The sequence below is a fragment of the Suncus etruscus genome, chromosome 14, assembly GCF_024139225.1.
Source record: "Suncus etruscus isolate mSunEtr1 chromosome 14, mSunEtr1.pri.cur, whole genome shotgun sequence".
Classification (NCBI taxonomy): domain Eukaryota; kingdom Metazoa; phylum Chordata; class Mammalia; order Eulipotyphla; family Soricidae; genus Suncus; species Suncus etruscus.
In genome coordinates, this window is record NC_064861.1 from 25,935,273 (window position 1) to 25,955,270 (window position 19,998).

General features: G+C 44.5%; 1 protein-coding gene across 2 annotated transcripts in view; it reads left to right on the plus strand.

Moving 5' to 3' along the window:
• DNAJC18 (DnaJ heat shock protein family (Hsp40) member C18) overlaps positions 1-19,998 on the plus strand; it is a 37,429-nt gene that overhangs the window by 12,428 nt on the left and 5,003 nt on the right. For both annotated transcript variants that reach the window (XM_049786025.1, XM_049786024.1), the window contains exons 4-7: positions 2,600-2,785; positions 5,520-5,629; positions 6,598-6,707; positions 11,936-12,108. In XM_049786025.1, the coding sequence (XP_049641982.1) occupies positions 2,600-2,785; positions 5,520-5,629; positions 6,598-6,707; positions 11,936-12,108 (579 nt within the window). The remainder of the gene's footprint in view (positions 1-2,599; positions 2,786-5,519; positions 5,630-6,597; positions 6,708-11,935; positions 12,109-19,998) is intronic.

Here is a 19,998-nt window from a genome sequence, read left to right on the forward strand (position 1 = left end):
GGCTAGAGTTCAATCCCTGATACCACATTACTTCTAAGTACCATGTCATGTGGCCCCCATAATATATACACATCACCATGAATAAACATTAAAAACACTGGGGCTGGGGCCCGGAGAGATAGCACAGCGGCGTTTGCCTTGTAAGCAGCCGATCCAGGACCAAAGGTGGTTGGTTCGAATCCTGGTGTCCCATATGTTCCTCCGTGCCTGCCAGGAGTTATTTCTGAGCAGACAGCCAGGAGTAACCCCTGAGCACCGCCGGGTGTGGCCCAAAAACCAAAAAAAAAAAAAAAAAAAAAAAAAAACCAAAAAAAAACACTGGGGCTGGAAAGATAGTATAGTGGTAGAGCAATTTGCCTTGCATGCAGCCAATCTAGGACAGATGGCAGTTCAAATCCCGGCATCCCATATGGTCCTCTGTGCCTGCCAGGAACGATTTCTGAGTACAGAGCCAGGAGTAACCCCTGAGCACCACTGGGTGTGACCCAAAAACAAAAAACAAAACAAAACAAAACAAACAAATAAAACCACTGAGCTAGTGAAAGCAGTCAGACACAAAAGAACATGAGTTATATCATTTCTTTCATGTAATACCTAGAATAAACCTTTTTTGGTGGAGGTCCGGAGTGATAGCACAGTGGGTAGGGCATTTGCCTTGCACGCAGCTGACCCAGGTTCAATCCCCAGCATTTCATATGGTCCCCCGAGCCTGACAGGAGTGATTTCTAAACGTAGAGCCAGAAGTAACCCCTGAGTGCAGTCAGGTGTAACCCAAAAAATTAAAACACACACACACACACACACACACACACACACACACACACACACAGATACACTTTTTGGGGATATAGCAAAACTAGTTACCAGGATTTGGGGTAATGAAAATATCCTTGCATTAGACAGTAGTGATGGTCTCATATTTTATGAATATACTAATCAACTATATTTCATATGTATATAACTTAAACAAATTTATTCAGAGAGTTACCTCAGCACCATGCCTTAGAGATAATACAGTGAGAGCCAGAGAGATAGCACAGCGGTAGGGCATTTGCCTTGTACGCAGCTGATTCAGGACAGACAGTGGTTCAAATCCCAGCATCCCATCTGGTCCCCCGTGCCTACCAGGAGCAATTTCTGAGTGCAGAGCCAGGAGTAACCCCTGAGCATCACTGGGGCGATCCCAAAACAAAAACAAACAAAAATTCACTAATCACTAGGAATGTCCATTGGACCCATTAACCACACTTGGGTGTCCTCCCACCAGAAGGAATGTTGGGGCCAAAGGGATAGTACAGCAGTAAAAAACTTGCCTTTTATGAGGCTAACTTGGGTTTAATCCCTGGCACCACAATGGTCCCCTGAGCATTTTCAGGAATGATCCCTGAGCACAAAGCCAGGAGTAAGCCCTGAGCACCATTAGGTGTGTCCCAAAGCAAAACTAATTATTTTTCAAGATTTATTGGTTAAGTAAAACTGGGTAAAATTTGCACATTTATGCAGAAGAAAGAGAGGTGATGGTAAGTATATAATTAATTCAGTTTTTGATTCCACATTAAGATACTGAAGTTTATATATTAATGTCTAAATACCTTTTTTTGTTTTGTTTTGGTTTTGGTTTTGGTTTTGGTTTTGGTTTATGGGTCCCACCCGACAGTGCTCGGGCGTTACTCCTGGCTCTACGCTCAGAAATCGCTCCTGGCAGGCGCGGGGGACCATATGGGATGCCAGGATTCGAACCACCATCCTTCTGCATGCAAGGCAAACCCCCTACCTTTGTGCTATCTCTCCGGCCATAAAGACCATTTCCTAAAGCAAGTTTTCATTTCTAAAATGAAAACTTTACTTTTAGCTAAGCAAGAGGCTTTTAACTGATTATTTTATTCAAGAGATTGTTTCAAACTTCAAGTTAGAACAGCATTTTTCATCTGGGGGCAAAAGAGTGAAAATTGTCTAAATGAAGGGTCACAGCATGGACTAGGGAGCTAATTGTTAGGACAGTGGGTCCTTAGGAAGGGGGGTATGGACAGAAAAAGGTTGAGAAGCACTGAGTTAGAACATTATATTTGTGGATGAATCTCAGGTGAAGCACAGATGCTATGGGGGGAAAACCTAGAGATGGAATTTGAAGCCAATACATGGGAAGCAAGTGCCTTGCAACTGAGCTATGTCCCTTGCCTCACAAATATCTGTGATGGTGCAAGGGATCAAACTCAGGGATCAAGCTTTACATGTATGAGGCCTGCACTCCACCACCAAGCTGCATCTGTGGTACAAACACATTTAGACTGCTGGCCCGTGGGAGAGTCTTGATTTCTGGTACAGTGGGGGTGAGCATTGAGTAATTCTCAACTCACTTTAACAGTAACTCTTAGTTAGCTCATCAGGATCTCAGTGCTGATTCTGGCTTCTCAAACTGCCTCATGGGAACAAGAGCAAGTGCAAATGCGTTAGTGAAGTTTCTAGACCTGAGCTCTTACCCTTGCGTCTCTGTTGGCCATCCAGCACCTGTCAGTTCCAAGCTCTTCATTTCTGCTTCTGTGATCCCTTCCAGCTACAGGGAAGACTCTTTGCTAGTAGCTGTCTGTTTTGGTTGCAGCGATAGGAAATGCCTTTGCTGTCCTGAGCAATCCTGACAAGAGGCTTCGCTATGACGAGTATGGTGATGAGCAGGTGACTTTCACTGCCCCTCGAGCCCGACCACACAATTATTACAGGGACTTTGAAGCTGACATTACTCCAGAAGAGCTGTTCAATGTCTTTTTTGGAGGACGTTTTCCTACAGGTTAGTATCCCCAAACTTTTATCTAAAAAATTATATATTGGCCCCAGAATCGGGGCACCCAACTGAACTGGGTTTGATCCCTGCCACCTTTTATGTTTGTTTGGGTGAACTTGGTGATGTTCAGGGTTACTCCTGGCTTTGTATGCAGGAATCACTACTGGAGGTGCTCTGGGGACCAAAAGAGATGCCAGGGATCAACTCGAACCCACATTGACTTGCTTGCAGTGCAAACACCTTACTTGCTATCTCTCTTGCTCCTGCATTTATATTTTGCAATTTTCAATTATATCTTGAACCCAGGAGCTCCTACAGGCCAAGCACACAAATCACCGCTGAGTCACAGCCAGATCCTGCATTTATTTAAATGATACTTTGTGGTGGGTGAGAGAATCCTACAAGCCTAGTGAAGAAGGAACAGTTCTCATCAATCCTGTTTGATATGCTTAAGTCCATTCCCTTGCCCCCAAATCATATTATGTTGTCAGTATTTTTAGTAACAATGCAGAAAATTACATTTATTTTCTGGGCACTTAATAATACCAACTTCCAACTCCCTGGGGGTACTTTTCCATCTACTCTTTTTGGCAAGACTGCAAGCAGCACTGTGGAGAGGGATGTTTGTTCCTAACACAGAGCTAACCCCAAACATGGGGTTCCTGCATACACACTATACCTCCCAGCCCTCTGAGTCATTTCCCTGGCCCCCACATCTTTTTTCTTTTTTCTTTTGTTTTATACCTGCAGGCTCAGGGGACCATATGGGATGCCAACGATCGATACCCTACTTGCTGTGCTATTGCTCTGGCCTCAGTTTGTTTTTTTTTCTGCCCCCCCCCTCTGGCCTCAATTTTGATGCTTATTATTAAAGCATTTAAGGAAACCAGAGAGATGGTACAGAAATTAATACTCTTGCCTTTCAGGAGGCCAGAAAGATAGCATGGAGATAGGGCATTTGCCTTGCATGCAGAAGGACAGTGGTTCGAATTCCGGCATCCCATATGGTCCCCCGAGTCTGCCAGGAGCGATCTCTGAGCGTAGAGCCAGGAGTATCCCAAGTGCTGCTGGGTGTGACCCAAAAATCAAAAACAAACAAAAAAAAAACTCTTGCCTTTCAATGTTACTGACTCTGGTACAATTCTCCAACACCCATGTATAGTCCCTGGAGCACAGCCAGGGTCACTTCTGAGTCAGGAATTGGGTGTGGTTCAAAATACCCCTTTACAAACAAATACATAATAAAGCACTTAAAAGTAGTTGGGCTTGGGCCCGGAGAGATAGCACAGCGGAGTTTGACTTGCAAGCAGCCGATCCAGGACCAAAGGTGGTTAGTTTCAAATCCCAGTGTCCCATATGGTCCCCCGTGCCTGCCAGGAGCGATTTCTGAGCAGACAGCCAGGAGTAACCCCTGAGCAACACCAGGTGTGGCCCAAAAAAAACAAAAAAAACAAAAACAAAAACAAACAAACAAAAAAAAGTAGTTGGGCCGGAGAGATTGCACAGCGATAGGGCGTTTGCCTTGCATGCAGCTGATCCAGGACGAACAGTGATTCGAATCTTGACATCCCATATGGTCCCCTGTGCCTGCCAGGAGGGATTTCTGAGCACAGAGCCAGGAGTAACCCCTGAGCACTGCCGCGTGTGACCCAAAAACCCAAAATAAATAAATAATAGTATCTGGTCCTCTGCTGGGGATTGAGCTCAGTAGAAGAATACATGCTTTGCATGTATGAAGCCCTGGATTGGATGCCCAAAATAGTATCTAATCCTTGTAGCAGCCTGTGAGGTAGGTGATTTCCAGCTGCATTTTTCTGGTGAGAAAACAAAGAGACCAAGTAATTTAGTCAAAATCATCTACGGCTGCCGATTCCATTATTCTGTTTGTTTTTGGGCCACACCCTGTAGTGCTCATGGGGGTCTCTGGGCTTTGTGCTCAGAAATTACTCATGGCCAGTTTGGGGGACCATATGGGATGCTGGGATTGAACATGGATCAGCCGTATGCAAGGCAAACACCCTACCTGCTGTACTCTCACTCTAGCCCCAAACTTCAAATTCTTATTTCCACTCTCCATCATCTCACTATTCAGATCTTCAAATAGGAACTTCTGAGAAACCAGAGTTCAGAGGTGTGCATGTCAGTGTGTTTGAGAGAGTGTTTGCATGTGTATGTATGTGCCCAAATCCTGTTCACAAAGTGTATGTGTGTATATATATACACTTAATCTTTCTATATAATATTTTTTCTGGTTTGTGTGTGTGTGTACTTGTCTCTTTATATATAATTGGTTGGGTTTCTTTCTGGCTTTTGGGCCATACCCAGTGGTGATCAGGGTTTACTTCTGGCTCTTCACTCGGGGATCACTCCTGATAGTACTTAAGGGACATGGGGTGCTAGGACTGAATCTCATCAATCATGTGCAAAGCAAGCACTCTAACCACTGTGATATCACCCTAGTTCTTCTATATAAAATTTTTTTTATCACACCTGATGGTACTCAAGGCTTACTCGTGACTCTGATCTCAGGAATCACTCCTGGTTGGGCTTGGGGACCATAAGGAGTATATGTACACACACATCTCTCTCCTGTTGGGACTCTAATCCTTCGTGCTCTCATTTTCCTACTGGACAATATGGAAAAATGCCAACAAAAAACCTAGTTGGGGGAAAGGACCCTGGGAAAGGCAAGAAGTGCTGCTATATCCCATATTGCATATTTGTTTTCCTTCTTTTCCAGGAAATATTCATATGTTCTCATACATGACAGATGACACACACTATTGTCACCAGTGGCACCGACACGAGAAGGTGCCAACCCGGAAGGAAGAGGAAGAAGATAAACCTCAGGTGTCTGTCAGAAGAACTGCTGCTTAGGAACACATGAACTTAGCTGCTCTTGGCATAGATTTGGGTTTTAGAAATTTAACTTGAATTGTGTTGCTAAAATGTGATTTAGGAAAAAAAGAAGTGATCAGGAAATGGGTAAAAGATCTTGGGTTAGGAGATCTTGAGCCCAAATAGAGCAAAATAAGACCTTCTACCCCACCCATTTTCCCAGGATCAAAATTTCTCTGGAGAGACATTTTGGTCTTGGTTTTTATGACTGCAGATAAAGGAACTCTTTTCAAAATATTGGGAATAATCAGGGGTTTAAAGTAAGGAATCAGGAGAGACTCAGAGGCTAAAAGGCAGAAAGCAGAACGGGGTTTCTGACATGTGAGAACCAGAGACAGGTGCTGTTCACACCACGAAGCTGTGCTCACTCTGTGGCCAGATTGGCTCCCATTTTCTTGCCTCTCAGCATCAGCTCTGGTCTCTAGGCATCCAGGCTTATTCTGTTTTGCCTTGCAAAAAATCCAGTCCATGTAATAATATCCAGTGTCTTGCTTTTATTGTCCTTTCATCAAGGTCTGTCTAGCCAGAAACCATGGGAGATTCTCAGTCCCAAGGTCTTAGCACGGAGAATCCCTGTAAAGGTGGATGCTCCTTGACCTGTCAGGCATGTCCTCTGTGGCAAACAAAGCTGCATAATCCTATCTAACCTGTTCTGGGAGAGTCGCAGTCTGGCCCTCCACCTGAACCCATGGTGTCTGCTTCACTGGTAATTAGCAAAAGGAGATGCAGGATTCTGGATATCAGTCCAGAGAGTGGGAAGGCCTCCATATTCCAGGTGGAGAGAATGAGAGTTTTCCGGTGTTTCTATGCAGAAAGAGTAGTATTCCCAGAAACATGCTGAGACTGGCTTTGGGGGAAATCATCCTGCTTGCAATAAGCTATATATGCATTGTTATACTGAATTTTTTTTTCTTTTTCAGACTACATATTCTGCATTTATTCAAGTACTTCCAGTTCTGGTGATTATTGTTATATCTGTTATTACCCAACTGTCAGCTGCTAATCCTCCATATAGTCTATTCTATAAATCGTAAGTCAATATTTATTTTTAAAAATGTATATATTGGGGTGTGTGTGTGTGTGTGTGTGTGTGTGTGTGTGTGTGTGTGTGTGTGTGTGTGCTTATTAGGATCACATTGTACCAGGGATTAAACTATGGTGTCTGGGGGCCGGAGAGATAGCATGGAGATAAGGTGTTTGCCTTTTATGCAGAAGGTCATCGGTTCGAATCCCCCATGGTCCCCCATGCCTGCCAGGAGCAATTTCTGAGCATGAAGCCAGGAGTAACCCCTGAGCACTGCCGGGTGTGACCCAAAAAACCACACACACACACACACACACACACACACACACACACACAAAACTATGGTGTCTCTCTTGTAAAATATGCACTTTAGCTCTGTGAGCTATTTTCTGGCCCCCTTTCTTAGTCTGGAATGTGAAAATCTTAAAAATTTTGCTAGTGCACAGTATCCGGTTTCACCTTTCTATTTAGAAAACACTGGTTTTATATTTAAAGCAACAATGCAGATAGTACAGAAACTAAAAATCCTATAGGACCAGGAATGTCGTTCAGCCCCAGTATAGACCTGTATGAGGATTGAAGAAAAAGAGAATTACCGGTACCATAGGCAGCAGGCTCCCTTGTGGCTCAGAATGGACTTGTTTTGTTCGACAGCGACATCATCCTGTCAGTGGCAGAACTACAGCTAGTTTCTCAAGGATCAATAGATTAATTACAGTTTCAAATTAAATCTTTATCATACCATGTTAAAACTAGAAAGGATCCTATTGTGGCAAGATCCAAAGACCCTGTGGATCTTGAAACATAGTAAATGAGACACAGTGATGGTTTTCAATTTTATAATATTGCAAAAATAAGAGTTTTGGGGCTGGAGAGAGAATACAGCCGAGTAAAGCACATGTGGCCTAGTTCTATATCCAGCTCTCTTGAATCCCAATCGGAGTGATCCCTGAGCAGAGATCCAGGAATGAAACCTGAGCACTTCTGGGTGTGGCCTGACTAGCAAAAAAAAAGTTTTATTTATGCAAAGCATAGTCAGAGACTCTGCTGTTTTTGCTGTTGTTGAAAATATAGGTATCCGGGGCCGGGCGGTGGCGCTAAAGGTAAGGTGCCTGCCTTGCCTGCGCTATCCTTGGACGGACCTCGGTTCGATCCCCCGGTGTCCCATATGGTCCCCCAAGCCAGGAGCAACTTCTGAGCACATAGCCAGGAGTAACCCCTGAGCGTTACCGGGTGTGGCCCAAAAAAAAAAAAAAAAGAAAATATAGGTATCCATTGATATTTTTATTACATGTATATTTTAAGTATAATAGCATTTTTAATTTGTCAATTAAGTTCATTTTTAGATTTTTATCTCCAGACTTACATCAGCATCAACTGACAACACATTAGGAACACCAAGCCATGTTGCACTGGTGAAGGGGGGTGTTCTTTACATGACTGTAATCATACAACTATAATCATGTTTGTAATCATGGTGTTTACATAAAGATAATTATAAAATAAATAAATAAAATAAAATAAAATAATTTTTAAAATAAAAAAAGAAAGAAAGAAACACTAAGCCTTAGGTCTTACTATTGAATCAGAAACTTGGTGTTGGAGAGAGATAGCACAGCGGTAGGACATTTGCTTTGCACGAAGGTGACCCAGAAGAGACCTGAGTTCTATTCTCAGCATCCCAAATGATCCCACAGCCTGCCAGGAGCGATTTCTGAGCACAGAGCCAGGAGTAACCCCTGAGCACCAGCAGGTATAACTCAAAAACAAAAAAAAAAAAAAAAGAAAGAAACTTGGTGTTGAGCACCAGCAATATAAGCTATATAAACACATTTTTTTTTGGCTTTTTTGGGCCTTGCCCAATAGTGCTCAAGAGTTACTCCTGGGGCCGGGCGGTGGCGCTAAAGGTAAGGTGTCTGCCTTGCCAGCGCTAGCCTAGGACGGACCGTGGTTCGATCCCCCGGTGTCCCATATGGTCCCCCAAGCCAGGAGCGACTTCTGAGCGCATAGCCAGGAGTAACCCCTGAGCGTCAAACGGGTGTGGCCAAAAAAACAAAAAAAAAAAAAAAAAAAAGAGTTACTCCTGGCTCTGTGCTCAGAAATTACTCCTGGCATGACCGGGAAACCTTATGGGATTAAAACTAGGCCAGCCATGTGAACGGTAAACTCCCTACCCACTGTGGTATTTGCTCCAGCCCCAATTATTTTTTAATTTTATTTTTGTTTTGGGGTCACACCAGCGGTGCTCAGGCATTATTCCTGGCTCTGCACTCAGAAATTGCTCCTGGCAGGCTCAGGATTCGAACCACCGTTCATCTTGGGTTGGCTGCGTGCAAGACAAACACCCTACTGCTGTTCTATCTCTCTGGCCCCTAAATTTTTTTTTTAATTAAAGAACCATAGGGGCTGGAGTGATAGCACAGTGGGTAGGGCATTTGCCATGCATGGGGCCAACCTGTGTTTGATCGTGGCATCCCATGTGGTTCCCTAAGCCTCCCAGGAGTGATTTCTGAACGCAGAGCCAGGAGTAACCCCTGAGACCCATCGGGCATGGCCTAAAAACCAAAAATAAATAAATATCTTTTATAAAAATAAAATAAATTAAAGAACCGTGACTTACAAAGTTATTGCCAGTTGAGTTTAGATATACGATATTTCTTTTTTTTTTTTTTTTTTGGTTTTTGGGTCACACCCGGCAGTGCTCAGGGGTTACTCCTGGCTTTCTGCTCAGAAATAGCTCCTGGCAGGCACGGGGGACCATATGGGACACCGGGATTCGAACCAACCACCTTTGGTCCTGGATCGGCTGCTTGCAAGGCAAACGCCGCTGTGTTATCTCTCCGGGCCCAAATATACGATATTTCCATTCTAGTCTCACCACCAGTTTCTACTTTCTTCTGCCAGTGGTCCTATTCTCCATCCCATTTCCTGCCTGTCACCTTGACAAGTACATTACAAAGTTTGGTGCTTGCAGCTTAGATCTCACCTTGTCCTTGTAGTTAAGTCTGTGCTTTGGATGTAGAGCTATACTACTCCCCCGTATCACCAAAATAACTGAAATCCCCAGCCCTGGTTCCACATTACTTCCCTTTTTCATCTTTCTCCTTCCCCATTGATGTCTTTCCTTCTTTGTCCTTCTCCCTAACCTCTGGGATCAGGACTGATGTAGGCATCCCTTATTTACTACATTATTTTTCTTCAACCAACTATTTTATGTACCATAGTAAGTGACATCATCTTGCGTTTGTCTTTTGTCTTTCAGGCTTACTTTTCTCAACAGGCTATCTTCTGTTTCTACTAGGCTGCTGCAAATTGCATGATTTCATTGTTCCTTGTAACTGTATAGTATTTAATTATCTATATATACCACAACTTCATGTCCATTCATATGTTGTTGGATACCTAGGTTGATTGCATGTTTTAGTGACTATTCTCTTTGCAACAATGAATAATGGTGTAAAAGTCCTCTAGTTGTTTTGTTTTGTTTTGTTTTTTGGATTTTGAGCCACACCCAGTGATGCTCAGGGGTTACTTCTGGCTTTGCACTCAGAAATTGCTCCTGGCTTGGGGGACCATATGGGATGCTGGGACATTGAACCGTGGCCCATCCTAAGTTAGTCGCTTGCAAGGAAAATGCCCTACCACTTGCTCCACTGCTCCGGCCCCACGTGTCCTTTCGAATGAATGTTTTTAAATCCTGGGGGGTAGATATCCAAAAGTGGAATTTCTGGGTCATATGACAGCTCAATTCTAAGTTTACTGAGGACTCTTCATACTGTTTTCCACAAGTATTGGACCAGACAACATTCCCACCAGCAGAGGATGAGAATTCCTCTTTTACCACATCCCCGCCAGCACAGATTGTTCTTACTATTTTTGATATGTGCCATTCCCAATGGTGTGAGATAATGTATCAGTGTCCTCTTGAATTTTTTGTTGTTGTTTTGGGGCCACTGTGGCTGGTGCTCAGGGGCTATTTCTGTTTTTGTACTCAGGAATTAACCCTACCAGTTACCTTGGCCCAGAGGACAATATGTGTGCTGGATATTTATTCAGACCCAGAAAACAGCCATGTGACTAGAATGTAAGACAAGTGCCTCCCCTCTTATACTAGTTCTCTAGTTCCTAATCTTGAGTCTTAACAAGCTCTCCAGTAAGGCGTTTGCCTTTCATGCAGAAGGACGGTGGTTCGAATCCCAGCATCCCATATGGTCCCCTGTGCCTACCAGGGGTGATGTCTGAGCATAGAGCCAGGAGTAACCCCTGAGAGCTGCCTGGTGTGACCCAAAAACCAAAAAAAAAAAAAAAAAAAGCCCTCCAGATAATGCTCATCTATAATAATGCTGAGAATCACTATTGATTTTGTTAGTTATGAGAGATGAGTCATCATACTATTACGCCATTTAAAAAAATGGGGGGGCCACATCACAATGTTCATGCTACTACCAGCTCAGTGTTCAAGACTCATTCAGAAGTAGTACTTGGGGAGACCTTGTGGTACAGGGAATAGAACCAAGGTCTCCAGCATGCAAGGCATGTATTTGACCTATCTCTCCAGCCTCATTGATTGGTCAAGCATCAGCAGTCACTTTTATAAAGCAGAATAAAAGAGTTGATTCTTTTAAGAGTATAGTGTAGGGCCCGGAGAGATAGCACAGTGGCGTTTGCCTTGCAAGCAGCCAATCCAGGACCAAAGGTGGTTGGTTCGAATCCTGGTGTCCCATATGGTCCCCCTTGCCTGCCTGGAGCTATTTCTGAGCAGACAGCCAGGAGTAATCCCTGAGCAATGCCGGGTGTGGCCCCCCCCCAAAAAAAGAGTATAGTGTAGCTGTACAAGACTGACTCTGGGCCGGGGCGGTGGCGCTAGAAGTAAGGTATCTGCCTTGCCAGTGCTAGCCTAGGACGGACCACGGTTCGATCCCCCGGTGTTCCATATGGTCCCCCAAGCCAGGAGTGACTTCTGAGTGCATAGCCAGGAGTAACCCCTGAGCGTCACCTGGTGTGGCCCAAAAAACCAAAAAAAAAAAAAAGACTGACTCCACAGTATGAACATGCTCATGTAATGACAACTTAACAGTTATTAACCTGCACTAGGGAAAAATGTTGTGCATGTCAGAAAGTACTCTTTGAATCTGCCTTGTGCAGAGGTAACTGTGGTAATGATGTCCACGAGGCCACTGCTGGATGTGATGCCCAATATAACAAATTTACCTGGGCTTCTCTGCTTATTTCAGGAACTTGGGCTACACCATTTCTAAAGAAACCCAGAACTTGCAGGTGCCTTACTTTGTGGATAAAAACTTTGACAAGACCTACCGGGGCTCAGCTCTGCATGACCTGGAGAAAGCTATAGAGAAGGATTATATTGATTACATCCAAACAAGCTGTTGGAAGGAGAAACAACAAAGTAAGTTGCTCTGTAAGGAGTTTAGTTGGTGTTTACAGTTCCCAACCTGAGACCTCCTTGGTTCCCTCATCATCCCTCACCTCTTGTTTGAGCTATGCTTATATGTTTATGTGAACAAAGACAGGAAGGCAGTCTATTTGGATAACACAAAAATAGGAAGTTATTGACAGGAACACACGTCTAACATTTGGAAACCTTAGGATCTTCAGAACTCTAGACTGTCCGGCTGAGTCTTCCTCTGTGTGTCTGTCAGCTGCCTTCTTTTGCATATTCATATCTCTCTCTCTTCAGTAGCCATTTTTTGCCATGATTCATTTTTTTGTCACCCACTTAGTCACTCTCCCAGTTTCCCCACATCACTTATTGTTGACCCTTTTTTCTATCACAAGTTTCCTCTTTAAGTTCTCATTGCAAACTGATTTGCTCCACAGTTTTTTCATTCCACATGCCCTAGAGAGAAATTCGATTGAACTTGCCAGACTCAGCCAGATCCAAGGTTTCTAGGTTTTTATATTGATCACGTATCTCGTCCTGTTCCCTCCATTCATTATCACCCCCAAACAAATGTTCCTCCCGGACTCACTGCTGAGTGAGGGTGTGAGTGACTCTCTTCTGCGCTATCAGTGGGGAGATTGTATCTACCACTTAACTGGTTTGGGGTTGAAGAAGTGGCTATCCCCTGCACCACATGGTCCCCTGATACCACCGGAGTGACCCCCCACCAAATACAGAATTGGAAGTAACCCAAGTTCTAACAGGTGTGGCTGACCCAAAGTTAGTTGTTGTAGATACATACTCAGTAGTTCTTGAGATGCCATTGGGTGCCAGAAATTGAACCCAGAACTTCATACCAGCAGAGTCATATTTTACATGTGTTCTGCAGTATGCCCCTGGCAGGGTCATTTCCATTCTACTTGAATTAAGTATGCACACTCGTGTTGTGCACACATACACACACACACACACACACACAAACACACACACACACACACATACACCCCTACCTCCTTTTTTTCCATTTTGGGGCCACAACTGGTAGCTCTCAGGGGTTACTCCTGGCTCTGCGCTCAGAAATCACTTCTGGCAGACTCGGGTGACCCTATGGATGCCAGAGATCAAATCTGGTTCAGCCGTGTGCAATGCAAACGTCATACCCATTATGCTATTGCTGCTGCCCCCATCTTTATATTTTAGGGGCAGGGTGTTTTAGGGCCCCATTAAGTGGTGTTCCTATCTTTGTGCTCAGGAATGAGCCCTGACCATGCTTGGGGGACCATGCTTGGGGTACTAGAGATTCAACTAGAGTGTTCACATGAAAGGCAAATACCTAAACTCCTGTACTACCTCTGTGACTTCCTAACTACTATATCTTTAAAACAACTTTTAATGGGTTGGAGAAATAGTACAGTGGGTATGTACTTGCCTTGTACGCAGATAGCCCAGTTTCAATCCCACAGTATGGTCCCCCGAGCCTGCCAGGAGTGTTTCCTGAGCACAGAGCTAGAAGTAATCCCTAAGCACCATCAAGTATGGCCCAAAAACAGAAACTTGACTTCTTGTCTTTTAGGGACCAGGGAACTGGCTTAAAAGACTGAAGTACATGTTTTGCATGTGGACTAGTCTATTTTGGATGTGTGTATGTGGATTTGGGGGCCACACTTAATGGTACTGAGGAGTGACTGTTGGCTCTGTGCTTCAGAGTCACTCTAAGCAGTGCCAGGTGTCCAACCAAGGTCAGCCACATGCAAGTCAAGTACTTTAACTCCTGTTCTATCTTATCAGTCCAGCTTAAATTTTCAAGTTGCAAACTCTGACTCAATTTTTAAGACTTTGGGGAGTATGATGAAATAAATTAATATGTATCCGATAAAATTAGCTCTTCAGTCAGTGTTGTTAAGCCCTCACTGACTCGTCATAGGTCCCAACCCAGACACAAGTTGATCTGTCCTTTATCTGTACTGTTTTTTTTCATCGCTACACAGTGCTGCCCTCATGTGGTGCTCCCATAGGTACACACCAGTCAGAACTGTGGGGTTTCTGAGGACAAAAAACATATCTTGATAACTGTATGTCCCAGACCCCTGGCAGTGGATAGGGCATTTGCCTTACACATGGCTGGCCCGAGTTTGATCCCCAGCATCCCATATGGTCACCAGAGTCTGCCAGGAGTAAATTTTTTTTGCCTTAATCTTGATTTATTTTTTAATTTAAAAGGACCACTATAAAAATTAAGTTACAAAATAATTCAGGAAAGAAAATAGCATAAGATAAAGTCTATGGGACCAGAGTGATAGTACAGGAAGTTGTATGCTTACCTTGCACATAGATTTGATCCTTTGATGTCCCCAACTCACTTCTAGCCAGCCAGGAGTAATTCCTGAGGACAAAGCCTGGAGCATCACCATGTGTGACCAAAAACAAAACAAATATTAAAAAGCTTAGATTAGGGCCTAAGTGATAGCATAGTGGATTTGCCTTGCACGTGGTCAATTCGGGTTCAATCCCCAGCATCCCATATGGTCCCCGAAGCCTGCTAAGAGTGATTTCTGAGTGCAGAGAAAGGAGTAACCTCTGAATGCCGCGTAGACTAATAAACAAGTATAGTACTGAAGCAATAATAGTGCTTGCAGCCTTGCATGCAGCTAATCCGAGATCAATCCCTTGTACCATATTTATTCCCCCTTAGTTCTGCCAGGAGTAATTCCTGAGCACAGAACCAGGAGTAAGCCCTAGACACCTACCAGGTGTGGCATCCTCCAAAAGTAAAAAAAAGGCAAGTCCATACATGGATCCAAATCAGGTGAAAATCAGGGTATGTTCTAAAAGTTCCCATAATTTTTAGCTATGGGAGGATTTTGAATTTGTTGCTTTCTGTAAGAAACTGGGTTAAGGGGCTGGAGTGATAGTACAATAAGGAGTGGGGCTGGCAAGGTGGCGCTAGAGGTAAGGTGTCTGCCTTGCAAGCACTAGCCAAGGAGCGCTTAGCCAGGAGTAACCCCTGAGTATCTAATGGGTGTGGTCCGGAAAAAAAACAAAAAACAATGAGGGCTCTGATTTTAACACAGGCCAACTTAGGTTCGATCTTCAGCATCCCATATGGTTCCCCAAGCCTGCAGAAATTATCTTTGAGCACAGAGCCTGGAGTAGTTCCTGACCACTACTGGGTGTGGCCTAAAAAAAAGGATAAAACCCTGCATTTCGGGGACAGAGAGATAGCATGGAGGTAAGGCATTTGCCTTGCATGCAGAAGGTCGATATTTCAAATCGCAGCATCCCATATGGTCCCCTGAGCCTGCCAAGAGCAATTTCTGAGCATAGAGCCAGGAGTAAACCCTGAGCACTGCTGGGTGTGACCCAAAAACCAAACCAAACCAAACAAACAAACAAAAACATACCTCCATGGGTTAGAGTTATAGCACAGTGAGTGGTAAGGTGTTTGCCTTGCACTCAACAGGATGGACGATGATTCTAATCCCGGTATCCCATATGGTCCCCCAAGCCTGCCAAGGGTGATTTCTGAGCACAGAGCCAGGTGTGACCCAAAAAAAACAAAAACAAAAACAAAAACAAAAAATACCTCCATAAGCTAGAACTATGCACAGAACTGGTGACAAGGATTAAACCTCAGGTAGATTGTAAACCTCCTTCTGTGTCCCCATGAAGCCTAGTCACAAGGCTTTGTCACTCTCTAAATTACCCATTTGGTAAGGCAGTCTTTCCAAAGGGGGGTATCAGTGCACACCCCTAAATAATCTATTCCTGGCATTAAAGGATGGGGGCTATCTGGAGCCTCCATACAACCAAACTGCCATTTTAGAACAAGCAGCATCTGCCCTCCGGATCCAGCAGCAAGTGCAGCCAGTGAGGTTAAATTTAGCGCAAGGAGTTGTAAAAATAAACCTAGTTGAGAACAAAGTTCCCTCTTGGCAAAATACCGAATGGAAACTGTTTGTTTAGCAAAATGAACAATTGTCTTTCTTAAATCTTTTCTTCATTTATTTTGTGTGCTCTTCCTTCGGGTGTTTCATCTGGGTGAAAGTCTCTGAGTAATTTCTTACTATGAACACTAATTGCCATGTTTACTCCCTCACAGCTGCTTTAATCAAATTGATGCCAGGCGAGTGGCCATGTCACCAGGCTGGGCTGGGCTAACTAGAATAGGCTGGACTGAAATTGTCACCCTGACTGGCAGAGAAAAACATTTCTGTTCACGCCAGGGATGAGGGGACCAGAGTGGGTAGAAGTTTAGGCCTTGCTGTGGGGATGAAATGAATTTCCTCCAATAGTAATGGGATGGGATTCTGGAAGGCAGAATAGGCATAACTCTCAACACAGCTTCAGCACATAAGAAGTACCCAAGTTCTGGAGAAATTTAGGCCTGGCCAATCCTGATAGTCCAGCTGCATATCTGGAGTATGGGGCAGGATCAGAGGGTGTTGGATCTCTTAAGGTCTTTCAACAATGAAGACTCAAATCTGGGGGCCAGAGTGAGGACAATAGGTAGAGTGCTTGCCTTGCATGCAGCCTACCCTGGTTTAATCCCCACTACCCCATATGATTTCCTTAGTACCTCTAGGAATGATTCCAGAGCAGAAGCAAGCCATGTGTGGCCCCCCCAAAAAATTGGGGTTCTGGGAGAGTTTCTGAAGCATAGTTCTCATGACAATTTTTCTGGATCAGTTTACCCTTCATAGTTAGTGCTTTGTCCTTGTGTTAGTTACATCAGCACTCAGAAAAAGGGAAACATTTTGCAGAGAAGAAAAGGTGTTTCCAGATCTGAGAGTACAGTAGGTTGAGCATTTGCTATACATGAAAAAAGTCCGGGTTTGATCATGTTGGGTTTGTGCTAGCAGCCCAGTGATAAGACAAAGAGACCACCCGACAGTGCAAGTCACAAAGCAGGGTTTTATATGTTTAGCTAGCTAATGGTCCAAGACTTCTACCTGAGAACAGGCTTTCAGTCAAGGACACTGAGTCACTTTTCCACTCGAGTTAAATAGCCATTACATCTATGCGTCAAAACTGAATGTACAGGGGCCGGAGAGATAACATGGAAGTAGCGCATTTGCCTTGCATGCAGAAGGACAGTGGTTCAAATCCCAGCATCCCATCTGGTCCCTAGAGCCTACCAGGAGCTAATCCTGAGCATAGAGCCAGGAGTAACCCCTGAGTGCTGCCGAGTGTGACCCAAAAACAAACAAACAAAAACTGAATGTACAGGCCTAGGAAGCAGATAAAAGGGCCAGAGTGATAGCACAGCAGGTAGGGTGTTTGCCTTGCATGTGGCACTAATGCCACAGGATACATAATTCAGATATCACAAGGCTGATCTGTTAAGGCCTATCCCAAGTGCACAGACGTGGGTGCCGTGTTCCGGGTCTGTGTCTCCCTTTGTCTCTAACTCTGATCTGAAGGCCACATTCCAACAAGCTAACAAGGGGGTTATACAGAAACAGTTTAGCAAAAGCAAAAACTTTCATGGGGGGGGGGGGGTGGGCGGAGAGATAGCTGGAGGTAGGGCATTTGCCTTGCATGCAGAAGACAGTGGTTCGAATCCCGGCATCCCATATGGTCCCCCGAGCCTGACAGGAGCGATTTCTTTTTTTTTTGGGGGGGGGGTTGGGTTTTGGGTCACACCCGGCTGCGCTCAGGGGTTACTCCTGACTCCAGGCTCAGAAATCGCTCCTGGCAGGCTCGGGGACCATATGGGATGTCGGAACTCAAACCACCGTCCTTCTGGATGCAAGGCAAATGCCTTACCTCCATGCTATCTCTTCGGCCCCTCCAGGAGCGATTTCTAAGCATAGAGTCAGGAGTAACCTCTGAGCGCTGCCAGGTGTGACCAAAAACAACAACAACAACAAAACAAAAAGAAACTTTCATGGGAAAAGAACCTCAGAATCCTACAATCACCAGCACCCGATGGTCCTCCAAGTACTACCAGTGTATCCCTAAAGCCAAAAAGGAAAAAATTAAATATTCTCTTAATCTGTTTCTCTTAGAGCTTTTTACTTAGAAGGATGAACCAAAAGCATGTGTTGACCTTTTGTTCACTGACTTTGTACAAAGGTCACTGATCCAGCTCAGGGGTCTTACTTATTCTCTGAGCATTGCACCTTGGTTTCAATGAACTTTATAAAAAGCAACATGTGCTTTCGAGAAGAACATTCTTCATGCTGCATTTATTTGTTACTGTTTTTTGGTTTTGAGCCATACTCAGCAATGCTCGTGGATTACTCCTGGTTATACTGTCAGCGATTGCTGCTGTCAAGCCTGGGGGACATATGGGCTGCCAGGAATCAAATGCAGATTTGCCGAGTGCAGGGAACCTTTTTGTATAATTTGGCCCCTGATGAATAACTGGGGGTTTTCAGCACAGAAACAGTAAGAACACAGTGTTTTCTAGAATGAGATTTTAGATAATAAAAAACTCAGTAAACAAAAATACTTAAAATAATTTCAAGGAACAGCAAAGCCATCAAATCTGTTCCAAATCAGGTATAATATGGCTCCAGAGGGCACAGAGGCCGTCAGGACAGGTTTGCCACATGCCAGAGAACCAGCGAAATGGAATCCATGCCATACTCTGGGCAGGACTCAGGAGCAAAGGGCTTTCACTTGGGTACAGTGCAGGATCCCCTTGAGCCTATCCACCTACAAGGATGACTCTGCTAAGGCGAGTTCTGGCTGGTCGACGCAGTGAACACTCGTGCTAGGGGTGAGAGTGCATTGTTCTGGAGCCTGGGAGACCCACTCACTCTTTGCCCAGCAACTGCTAGCTAATGAGGCTCTGAGCCTCCTTTTTAGAAGGTTTTGTTTTTGTTTTTGTTTTTGTTTTAGGATGCTGGGATTTGAACCACCGTCCTTCTGCATGCAAGGCAAACACCTAACCTCCATGCTATCTATCCGGCCCCAGAAGGAGGATTTTTTTTTTTTTTTTTTGGTTTTTGGGCCACCCCCAGTGTTGCTCAGGGGTTACTCCTGGCTGTCTGCTCAGAAATAGCTCCTGGCAGGCACGGGGGACCATATGGGACACCGGGATTCGAACCAACCACCTTTGGTCCTGGATCGGCTGCTTGTAAGGCAAACGCCACTGTGCTATCTCTCCGGGCCAAGAAGGAGGGTTTTTATGCATGCCCACCCCTCACCCTGGAGTCATCCTGCTCTTAATCTGCTCTTTGGGCCTTATTTGGTGTAAATATAATCATTGTGAGCAGACATGCCAGACTCATTTGTGTTGGTAGAAACTTTTTCAAAAACTCATTCCCATTATTACCCCAGCTAAAGTACTCATTCTCGCTTCCACACAGTCTGCCAGTTAATCAAAAGAGGTGTCTCTCAGTCCACCAAGAAAAGCATAATCAAGGGCCAGAGTGATAGCACAACAGGTAGGGCATTTGCCTTGCATGTGGCACATTCCGGTTCAATCTCCAGCATCCCATATGGTACCCCGAGCCTGCCAGGAGTAATTTATGAGTGCAGAGCCAGGAGTAACCCCTGAGCACCGCCAGGTGTAGCCCCCAAACTAAAACAAAACAAAATAAAAAAGCATAATCTGCAAGATTATTAAGAACAGGAAGACATCTTCCCAACCGATTAAAATAACACTTTGCCCAAGTCTGGTCCTCGAAAGACCGCTGTCAGAGCCTTTCCAAAGCCACAGCTCCCGTGCAAGCCCCCGTCCACGAAGGCCACACACAGTACCTCACTGGAGGTACTTCTCTGGCAGTCCTACCTGACAGTGGCTCCAGAACTTTACAAAAGAATCAAAAATAGAAGGCGGCCAAACCACCTTTGAGCCCAGGAAGACAAGCAAAGATTATAGCTTGGTTAAAAATAGAATGCCCTTCTCCCTCAGGAAGAGAAAATGAAGTGCATGTAGTCAAGGAG